We start from the raw sequence: 10713 nt of genomic DNA, 5'->3' as shown, positions 1-10713 counted from the left end.
CGCAGACATTGTCTTCCTTTTTCTGCTCACTCAGAAGGTAGCATTGACTTGCACAGTGGGTCCTAAGCAGGCAGGGACGAGGCTTGTGTGGCTTCTGGGTTTCTGACTCGAGTGTCGTCTTCGGTCGGGACAGTGAAACGCGGTGCATCTCGGAGAGGAGGTGGGAGGGGCTGGGGTCTCCTCCGAGTCGGTAGGTTTTTCCCTTTAAGACCCCTGCTTCTTTCCCCTGACCATCAAGCCTCGAAGAGTCATCTTCCCCTCCCCATGAAGGGCCCCCGCCGAGCTCGTGAGCCCTCCGGCGCCCTCCTCTTGATGTTGGGGGGCCAAGGCCCGGCTCACTGGGGTCAGGTCCATCGCGTCCTCCCCTCGCGGGGCCGCTGCGTCCCCGTGCACCGCTGCGGGCGGCCCCGCTACCCGAGTCCCTTCCCAAGCTCCCGCCCCACTCTGCCCTCGCACACTCGGTCTCTTCCGGATGCGTTTACGGTGACGCTGCGGGTACGCGTGACAGGTACCCACACCTGGTCTGTATGGCGTTGGGGAGACGATGAGAGAGATTCGGGTTGAGGCAGCTGCCAATATTTACTGGCAAACCGGAAGCCCAACTACCTCCCCTTAAACATGAACCCGCAAGCGAGAACTGCCAAGACAGGTAAGGGGTTTCTAGGGAGCGGGGCACAGAGGGCAGAAGCGATGAATGTCATTACGATGTCCCCACACGCAGGGCACGAACTTACAGCCAGGCACACACTAAAGCACGCCGTGCACCCCCCGAGCCCTGGGGACCAATAACCCTGGGAGCTTCAAGAGGAAAAGCAGCTTCCACATCTGGAACTAGGCACGGGAATGGCTTCGGCTTTTTGAGCGTCCAGTCTGGGAGCCAGGGAGCCGATGCCGTCAAAATCCGAAGGGAAATCACCTCCGAACTAGAATTCTAAGCTCAGGCACGTCACCAACGAAGGGTGAGGACACTGGCCTCGTGACACTTCCCAGCGACATGCCCGTTCCCAGGATGCGCCGAAGGACACGCTTCGCCAGAGGAGGAAGCATGGGATCCAGAGCCGGACCAGTGTGGAGGGTGAGGGGTCCCCGGGACAGTGAGGCGGGGGTCTGGGGAGCTGAGAAGCCACAGGGAAAGCGTGATCACGACGGGCCACTAAGCGTTCAAAACAGACACACGCGTGCTCCCAAAATGAAGGCACACAGCAACGAGGACGATGACCGACCGACAGCGACACGGCGACCGCAGACGTCACGTCCGGAGCCGGAGCCGGAGCCGTCCGCGGACCCTGTGGAGGCGGCTGTTTGAGCAGCTGAACGAGTAAGTGCATCTGTGTGAGTGAGTTCTTGGGAACCATTTACGTGTGTGTGTGCACGCTGATTGTATTTATATTTCCCTGCTGCTTTAGGTGTGTACGGATACAGAGAGCCCTCCCTGTGAGGGATCTTCTGTAAAACAACAATTCTTCGATGTGATTTCTTTGACGTAGATGCAGATTTCACACACTGCTGGCCGTTGAACAGCAGGGGGCTTAGGGCACCGACCCCCCCGCGCAATCAAAAATGATGGTAACTTTTGACTCCCCGAAAACTACTACTAGCCTTTTGAGTGGAAGTCTCACCAATGACAGAAAGTTAATACGTATTTCGTATGTTGTATGGGTTATAGAGTGTATTCCTACAATAAAGTAAGCTAGAGAAAAGAAAATCTGGTTAAGAGAATAAGGAAAAGTTACAGTACCTATTGAGAAAAACCCACGTGTAAGTTCAAAGCCATGTTCGAGGGTCAGCTGTGTTTAGTTTGCATGAAACGCGTCAGACCTGGATGGTTTGTGTCCCGGGGGTGGCCGTGCTTGACAACACACAGGCTCGGAGCCTTCAGGAGCCTGGAGAAGGGTCAGCGTTTGTCGTGGTGTTTCTGCAAAAGCATGTGACAGTGGCTCTGGAGAAGCGCCTAGCCGCGTCCCCACCGACTGGCAAAATCCTAGAGGCTGCCCTGGTTCTGTGGGACCCAGGCGTGGGGTGGGGGACGTCCCGTGGGCCCGAGGAGGCCGCAGCGCCTGCCACCAGCACCGGGCCCAGGTGGCCACGCGGGAGGAGCTCGGTGTGGGCGCTGGCTTCTTTCCTGCCTGAGCCTGGTGTCGCCTCGGTGTTCAGAGTGGAAGGTCAATAAAAACAAGTGGAGGTGAGGGTGCCCCGAGGTCAGGCCGTTTGTCCGAAGCACGTGCTCTCAGCCCGGCGTCCCCCCTCCCAGGACCTGGCCGTAGACCCTGCTCCCGTCTGAACCTGCACGGCAGCTCCCCTGGCAGTTGTTGGCAAGTGGCCCTCGCCCTTTGCCAGCGAGTTTTCAGAGACATTTACCTGACCAAGAGCGCCACCTGGTGCCCATTAAGCGACGGCACAGCTTACGGGCAGCTTTAGCGCCAGCACAGAGGGACAGGGGCACCTTCCTGCATGGCAGGGCACAGCGTGGGAAACTGATGAGGATGTGGGTCCAGAGCCCCGCAAGATCGGGCCTTCCTGGTCATTTCAGAGGACATGTGTCAAGGGCTTCGGACACCCTGGTGGGATGTCAGAAATAGTGAAAGCCTGAGCTCATCTCCACGCTGCAGCCTGTTGTTAATTTCGGCTCCCCGGGCGGTTAAATCTGGAATAATCGTGTATTTGGCTTGGTGGACACACTGCTAGTCAACAGCAACTACAAATTGCTAAAAAGGCAGCAACAGCCTCAAGGACAAACACGGAGACAACGGGAAACTCGCCCGTCGATAGAGAACTGGGAACAGCTGGGCGTTGGCGAGATGCTCCCGTCCGCGTGGGCCGCGCCCAGGTCCAGCCGGCAGCAGCCCCGCTGGAGGCCTCAGCAGCTGCTTCTCACGTTCTCATTTACTTGAAGATCCTATCGGCTTTGCAAAAAAGTCAGAGCTTTGGGACAGTGGGACATAAGTTTTTTGTCCTATTTTATCTCCCACCGTAGACTTTCTAGTTAGGACACACATTTATATTTCTACAAAAGCAAGAAAAACTTGCTATAGTTTTCCGAGATAACGTAGTTATACTTGGACTTTATAACGTAAAGTCCACTCCCCAAATGAAGGGTGATAGCAGCTTATAGGTTGACCCAGAATCACCAGCTGCCATTAGGGTAGGAAGTTTGCTTTCAAAGGGAGAAACTTAGAACGGAAAACTTATTTGATATGAGATAGTGAATGACTCAGATTTGGAAGAAACAGATTTCTTAGGGCGCAAATTTTCTCCAGTTTTTAACACGGGTTGAAGTGAGGGTTTAAATTCCCAGTTTAGCTTCCGTTTCCTTGGCGGCTAACATTTCCGTCATCACTTACCCGACAGACTCTTTCGATGTGACACCTCCTTTCCCAGCAGGTCCTGTCACCCTCCTCGCATCCATGGTGCCCCCCGCGAACCCACGAAAACACTTCTCAGATGTTCCGGACGGGCTGGCAAACCCATCCATTCCCCAGGGCACCAGGCCCAGCTGGATCGACAGTGTCGTCAGGGGCCACACTAACTGGACATAAAGATGAGGCTCTGCCCTTGACGTTCTGCGTGGCTAGCTCTGTCCCGTCTACCCTCTCTGGCCAGCTGTCCTCCCAGGGGGTTGCCTGTCCACGCCTCTTCTGTGCTTCTCCTGGTCGCAAGGCCCTTCCCACCTTCTCACCAGGCTGACCTGACTCGTCCCAGAGCAGCTCAGATGTCCCCTTCCCCAGGAAACATACCTGAGGCCCTCGGCTGTGCTGTCCCTTAGTTCCCGCAGCGTCAGCCGAAGCCTGTCACAGCATTTACCGTGTGGAAATGCATCTGGTTTTGTCTCTCCCCCCGCTCCCCCCAACCAGGCCGTAACGCTCCTGAGGACGTGTCTTACTTCAGAGCCCTAGAACCTTGTACCAGGTGGGCTCAAAAAATGTTCAACTGCACATAACTTATGGGACTGAATTAGAGTAAAGATTTTCTATGAAAGTATAACTACACACGTTATAACACAATACACACATTTTAAATCATTTATATTTATTAAATATTACTTTTCAACTTCATACTTAAGAAATAGCAAAACTGTAAACAGTCTACCAGACAGGCTAAAAAGACAGGGCTGAGAACAGTGTTAACAGGTGAACGACTAGAACTCTCATCCGCTGCTCGAAGGAGCGTCAACTGCGGAATTCACCAACGCTAACCGTGAACATACCCCGTGACCCAGCAATCGGACCCTGAGCGCCCGCCACGAGATGACAGTGACATTCTTAGTGGCACTGTTCATAACAGCCAGCCCCAACTGGAAATGACGCCTGTTAATATTAAAATGGACATGTAAACTTTGGCATAGTCACACAAACGCTACAGAATCCGCCACATGTAGCAACAAAGATACCGCACCGTGAGTTCAAGAACGAGGCAGCTAGCGCTGGCCTGCGCGGCAGAGGTGACGATGGCGGCTGCCCTCGGGCTGCGGGAGTCGGCTGGGAAGACGCAGCCACGAGGACGCCCTCTAGTGACGGCAGCCAAGCACGGTGCGAGGCCACCGGCCGCACGCCTAGGACCCTGCGCCTCATGCGCATACAAGCCACGTGGCACGAAGCTGAGGAGAAAGACGGCGGGGCCTGCGGTCTTGGGAGCGTGCGGCACCCTGAGGCGGCCCTGAGACAGCAGGGGAGAATCCGTGCCCCCGTCGCGACACGACTTTTTATTTTTAAATGCACAAGTGGTATTCCCTGTCGTAATGGTTTCAGCTTTGGCTTAAGGTTCGTGATGCTGTTTCTAGATAACGTTCCACTGCGGAACAGTACGCAGCTTTGCTGTCGTATATACCAGTTACTCAGCACCGAGTTTTAGCCACTCGCTGTGTTAAAGTCTGAGACAATAACTCTGGCTCACAGAATTATAGTGGCTGTTTGTTACTAGTAATATTCAAAAATAAATCTGTTTTACTATACTCTTTATCTATTTTAACCTAAAATCTGCCACCAAGGTGAAACAGACATAAAATTCTTTAAAATGCATAAAACTCATTTCCTGTTAAGATTTTGAGAAAAAAAGTTTAAAGATTTAGAAAAGTATTTTGAGTAAAACAACTAACATACTTCATACTCTAGGTTTTCATTGTGGTCAGTATGCCTGACGCTAAATACTAACAGCACTGGGAACGAGTTTCAGCATTAATAAATATTCAATTTAACCATATATTTAATTACTCGTTAAATACTCTGAGGGACGTAGACGTAGGTTAACAGATTCAAATACCTTTAAGAGCAAGAAAGAACAAAGTGTCTAATAAAAGCTACACGTGTGAGAACATTCAGAACTGCGGGCTCCAGAAGAGGAAGTTGAGTGGACACAGACGGGGCGCCCTCACAGCCCTGATCACAATCTCACGTGCGCACGTGTCAACGAGAACATTCCGTGCTGGCCACGTGAAGCAGGTCGTAACCTACGAATCTGCACGAGGCAGAGCTCCCTGAGGGGCCGGCACGGCGGTCGCGGTGAGGTAGCGGCGGCGGGATGCGAGGCCCATCCTCTTCCTCAGAGGTTTTTCCTCCTTCTGAGTGAGGTGCTCTCGCCTTCGAGGCACCGGTCCAAGTGCTCGTTGATCTGAGACGCCAGAACTTGGCCCCGGCACACCGGGCAGCGGACCACTTCGCTCTGGCCGGGCTGGCCGCTGAAGCCCTGGGCCGGGGCGGCAGGGGACGCACTGGCTGGGTCACCATCGCTCTGCGCGCGCTCCCTGACGAAGCCGCTGGCACCAACGGCCTCACCCTCCAGCCGGGGCCGTTTGCCTGGGACCTCACTCTCGGGCCGGCTCGCGTCCTGGGGGGCCGCCACGGAGGCCGACGCTGCTGCTCTCGTGGAATTTCTCGGGGCGACCTTGGACGCCGAAGCCCTTCTCTGAGACCCAGAGGGGGCGGGGTGCTTGCCGCCGTCGCCCAGGGCCACGCTTGCCGCAGGAGGCCCGTCCGCGCCCCGCAGGGCCTTCGCGCTGGGAGCCGACGACGCTCGGGGGAAGTAGTTGCTTAAAACACTTTGGTGACCGCTACTAAGAACAGGGGGGACTACAGTTTTCTTACTTGAACCATTCTGGACGAATTTCGCCTCGGTTTTAGAACCGGGTCTCGCGGTGTTTGCCGAACGGTCGTGACGTGAGGAATCTTGTGCCTTCCGAGTAGCACGTGGCGTGGCCACCTCCCCGGGCGGGACGGCCTGGCCCGTCGCTCCCAGGACGTAGCCATTCCCACTGAACGGGACTAGCGGCTGCGTCTCGCCTCTGCTGGCTTTATCTGCAAGACAGGCAGACGAGACCTTCCCTCGACACAGGGACCAATGAACGCAGCGACGGGCCCCAGGACACCCCCATCCCAAAGGACAGTTCCTCCAAATGGAAAAATACCATTTCGTCCTCAGGTGGCTCCTAGGGCGAGGCCGCCTCGGGCAGGGCTGTGGCGCCTCGCGCAGGATGAGGCCCTTCGCCCGGAAACCTCCCGGCCCCCACGTCCCTCCCTGGGGGCGCTCTGGCCCCCCCAAGACACTCTCCACGTCAGGTGTCCCGAGCTCCGCAAGTGAACAGCTCAGACTGGGGACACAGCATGTGTCCCTGGGGCGCGTCACGGCGTCCTAGAGGCAGCAGTGACTGCAGCAACCTGGGGCCTCTTCTCCAGGCACGACGACCCCCGAACCTGCCCGGAAGGGGAGAGTGAGAGGCGGAGCTGGCGCACGTGTGTCGCACCCTTCCCCGTCCTCCTCCCAGTGGAGAGGCGCACGGCCAGCGGGCCACCTGGACGGGGCCGGCAGGAAGGGGCGTCGGGAGGACGGCCGTTCCGGGCATTGTTCTCCCAGCTGCGGCTCCTGCTCCGACCACCTTTCTGCCTCCTGTTTCCTCATGACCGAGTCACACGGGGGCAGGGGACTTCCACTGTCCCCCCGCCGGCAGAGCGGGGCCTGTTTGTCAGCCGCCGCCCCAGGCACGGGGGCGCCCCCGGGCCTCGCCACTCACCTTTGCCGCCCGCCGCGGGCCGCCCGCCCGCGCCCGCCTTCCCCTTGCGCTTCTGGGAGTAGCTCTCGGGCTCCTTGACCTTGACGTAGGTGCCGCCACAGGACTTCTGGTGCTCGGCCCACCAGTGGTCGTGCGCGGACGGCGCCCTGTTGGTGGCACGCTTGACGTAGCCGTAGAAGGGCTTCCGCAGCTGGCAGGGCCCGTCGCAGCGCCACCAGTGTCTCCGGTACTCGTCCACCTCGTCGTGGAATGCGTGGTGCACCTGCGCAGAGAGGGCGGCCGCGTCAGCGCCCGCAAACGCGCCGGCGGCCGCTGTGTTCGCCGCCACCTTCCCAGTTTCGGAAATTTCATGTCGGGAAAGACAACTGTGTTTAGCTTCTGTTCGAAAGGTCATTTTAATGGCAAAAAGCAGCTAACGTAAGACCTCAGAAGCTGTACAAAAAAAGACAGATGTGAGAGAAGACAAAAAATAAAAAAGCCTCTCTACGTGCTGAAAGTTTTAGAGAACAAATTTTAAAACGGTCAAACTCAGGACAGAAACGAGATTTTACGTAATGCCACAGGAAAGACGACTTCCTCCCTGTCAGTCACACCACTGAGCTCTGCGGACTGTCGCCTTAGACGCTGGACCCAAACCACGAGAGCATCCGGCCAGCCCCGCGTCCCTGCAGTGATCCTTACGGGGCATCGTGTTATGTCTATCGGTGAAACGGTCTCCTGAATGCAAACACTGTCAGCTTTGTGCCCCGAGGGGCATGTGTGGACTTGGCACAGAGGTGCCAAGCCCGTGCTGTGTGGAAACCTTCACGCATCAAGTCAAATAAATGTGCTTTTCACTCCTTCGACAGGATCCTGTTGCTTCGCCCTCTCAGTGACCTGTCCCAAGACCCGAAGCAGAAGACACAGGAGTCCTGTCTGAGAGGACGGTGAGCCCTCCCCTCTTGGTGGCACTGAGATGGCAGGGCGCCATTACAAACTGATTCTCCCAAGTGGCTGAGTGCCTTTTCTACTGTCACCTCAATGGGACATTACTACTGGTATCAGACAAACAGCACGAGGTTTTTGTTTCGCTTTGTTTTACCAAAGACGTTTTTTTAAAAGTTCTCCTTGTGGGAAAGAATGCTAAGCTTTCTACACCTCTCCGGCTAGTTTTACACTCAGTCTCTCTCCACCACAGGCTAAATGTCTGACTTGGCAGGCCTGCAGACAGTGCCCCCTGCAGCAACTGCAGGAGACAGGACAAACGTCTGGGGGCAAAGAGGCGTAGAAGACCCCGCCTCCCCCTTCCATTGAGGACTCTGCTCACTAATTCACTGGCCAGAAAGTCCAGGAATTGGGTCTGTTTTGCTTCCAGCTCCCGTAACCCCTACAGCCTGGGATGTCACTTTTTAACAACAGAGTCACAAATAAAACGGGGCGGCACCGTGAACGGGATGCCCGGTAGAGTTCACGATAACAGGACGTGACCTGAAAGAGTGAGAGGTGTGCGCTGGACCAGCCCCCCTCCTAGACAAACACAGACATTCGCGGAAGAGAGCCGTCCCCAAAAGCAGGGACGACCCAGGACCTGGCCGGAAGTGCAAATTCTAAGAAAGAAACTAAGTCTCATGTGCTGGCAACTCCGCAGTTCGTTTGCCAGTCTGCATTTTATGTGACTGTTTCCTAATGCAAACCACTTTCCAGAGCTTGAAGTAACTCGACAAGCTCTAGAAAAGTAACGCTGACAGCTAGAAACGCAGAGGGTAAGCACGTTCCGTTGTCCATCACGCTGGCATCCACCGCCTTTTGAAGGCGGGGAAAAACCAAAGTACCAAGCGCTTAGTCTGTGGGGTTAATGTCCTGTTCAGTTTAGAGGAGACCACAAGAGGAGGCAGGTCCTGGGGCAGCTGTGGCAGCCCAGGACGGGTGGCAGGCCTGAAGTCTCCTGGGAGCGGGCAGAGGCCTTGGGGCACGGGCCCGTGGCCACTCTACTCTGGCCAGGCCAGCCGCCGTGTCCCTAGGCCTCTAGCTCACTGGGGACCCTCAAAGACAGAAGTCATTTCTACCCAGTCCCGTCCCGGGGGACCCTGGAGGAATAAGCAGCACAGGGTGCAGGCGCAGCTCACACACCGTTATGTTGGCCCCGGTCAGGCGGTTGATGCGGTGCATGTGCTTGCAGAACTCGGGGCCGTGCCCTTCCCGGTCCTTGTCGTTGTTAGTGACAAACAGATAGGCGTGTATCATTTCGTGCAACAGGGTCTGAAACACAAAACAATCACATTAATCTGTTACAGTGCTTTTTAAATAAAAATGCATTTCCTTACTCTACCTGGGATAATCCTCTCTGGCTCACAGATTCCTCTCAGCTGACAAAGTCATGAACCATCTTTCTAGAATGGGCCATAGGTTTAACGGTCTGCTCTTCTGAACCCCGTTCATTGCAATTAAGGTAGTCCATGTGTTTACGCAACATATTCACTAAGCTGCTCCTGTCCAGTTGGGCATCTTCGTTAGGGTTGATTTGGTTAATCATATTCAATTTTTGGTTCTATGTTTACTATTTTCTGCGTATTCGCTGAGTTATCAAGAGAGTTGTTAACTGAAGCTACAACTGTGGATTATTTACTTTTCTGACTGCTAATTTGTGCCTCACGTAGTTCAAAGTTATGACTTTTAGGGTCATAATTATTTAGGTTGTTAGGATATCTTTATTTAACAGATTAGCTTGTTATTATAATGTGCCCTTTTCTCTCTAATGAAACGTCTTAAGATCTTTAGTCTGATACTAAGGTAGCCACAACTTTAAGTGTTTAGATGAGATGCTTTCCTCCGTCCCTGTACATGTAACATACATGTGTCTTCATCTGACGCTGTCTCTTAATCTAGCATGTCATTCGTGTCTTTACCTGCAGCGCTTACCTCTACGAGATCCTTTCTTGGTCTCAGCTTTAAGAGGGGTTCACTGAGCCGGATGGAACACATTCCGCCCCTCCCTTCATAGCTGCACACCCCAGCACACCTGAAAAGCCACCACCACGAGATTATTAGTGAACACAGACCAAAGGCAAACGGGGATGACACAGCCAACGCTTGGGGGCAGATGGCTTTCCCCAAAGCGCACGCACCCTCCCTGTCAGGGCAGACTGGCTTCACCCAGGCAGGGGGCGATGTGGGCAGGGGCACTGCCACCGCCCTGGCCAGGCTGCAACAGCTCAGAGGAAAGAACCTCCGCTGCTGGCCCGGCGCCCTCTCGAGCGCTGTCCCACGTTGTGGCGGTAACAGCCTCTACGACGCAGACCTGTGCTGCACAGTTTCATATCACACCTTAACCTGTCTTATTTGGGCTCGTTCAGTAACAAAATGAGCAGCGTGGCACACGACGGCCCCCTGACCTCGTTAAAAACTCCGTCCGCGGACAGAAGAGGACGATTTCCAATCGGAACTTCTCCCACTTGTTTCTCACACTTAGGGGCGTCCCTGGAGGACCCTGGGGTCCGGGCCAGTGGGGACGGCCGCCCCTGCCCACTAACCGCGGGCTCCCCGCGGAGCGCAGGTGCCCTAACGCGCGCATTGGGGGTGAACGGGCGGCTGGCTTCCCGCCCCTGGGCCCTAACGCACGACCATGAGACAAATCGGAAACGCGCTCTTATTTTCGAGCGGCGCGACATTCGAAAAAACGTCCTCTCTCACGGTGTCCGTTAGGAATCGAACCGCGGCGGGGGGCGCGCGCGTCT

The 10713-nt window shown here is 55.3% G+C and overlaps 1 protein-coding gene across 2 annotated transcripts in view; it reads right to left on the bottom strand.

The window, feature by feature from the left end:
- Nucleotides 1-4130: 4130 nt before the first annotated feature.
- Nucleotides 4131-10713, bottom strand: part of SPRTN (SprT-like N-terminal domain) — a 7351-nt gene continuing 768 nt past the window's right edge. The window contains exons 2-5 of one of the 2 annotated variants that reach the window (XM_006920723.3): nucleotides 9899-9998; nucleotides 9110-9238; nucleotides 7017-7262; nucleotides 4131-6309 (exon numbers count right to left, since the gene is read on the bottom strand). In XM_006920723.3, coding sequence (XP_006920785.1) covers nucleotides 5536-6309; nucleotides 7017-7262; nucleotides 9110-9238; nucleotides 9899-9998 — 1249 coding nt within the window. In that variant the 3' untranslated portion in view covers nucleotides 4131-5535. Of the gene's footprint in view, nucleotides 6310-7000; nucleotides 7263-9109; nucleotides 9239-9898; nucleotides 9999-10713 lie in introns of both variants that reach the window. The other variant, XM_006920722.3, reaches the window with a different exon arrangement.

The sequence above is a fragment of the Pteropus alecto genome, unplaced genomic scaffold, assembly GCF_000325575.1.
Source record: "Pteropus alecto unplaced genomic scaffold, ASM32557v1 scaffold189, whole genome shotgun sequence".
NCBI classification, from domain to species: domain Eukaryota; kingdom Metazoa; phylum Chordata; class Mammalia; order Chiroptera; family Pteropodidae; genus Pteropus; species Pteropus alecto.
The sequence above is the reverse complement of the archived record's forward strand: the minus strand, read 5'-3'. Positions and strand labels throughout refer to the sequence as shown.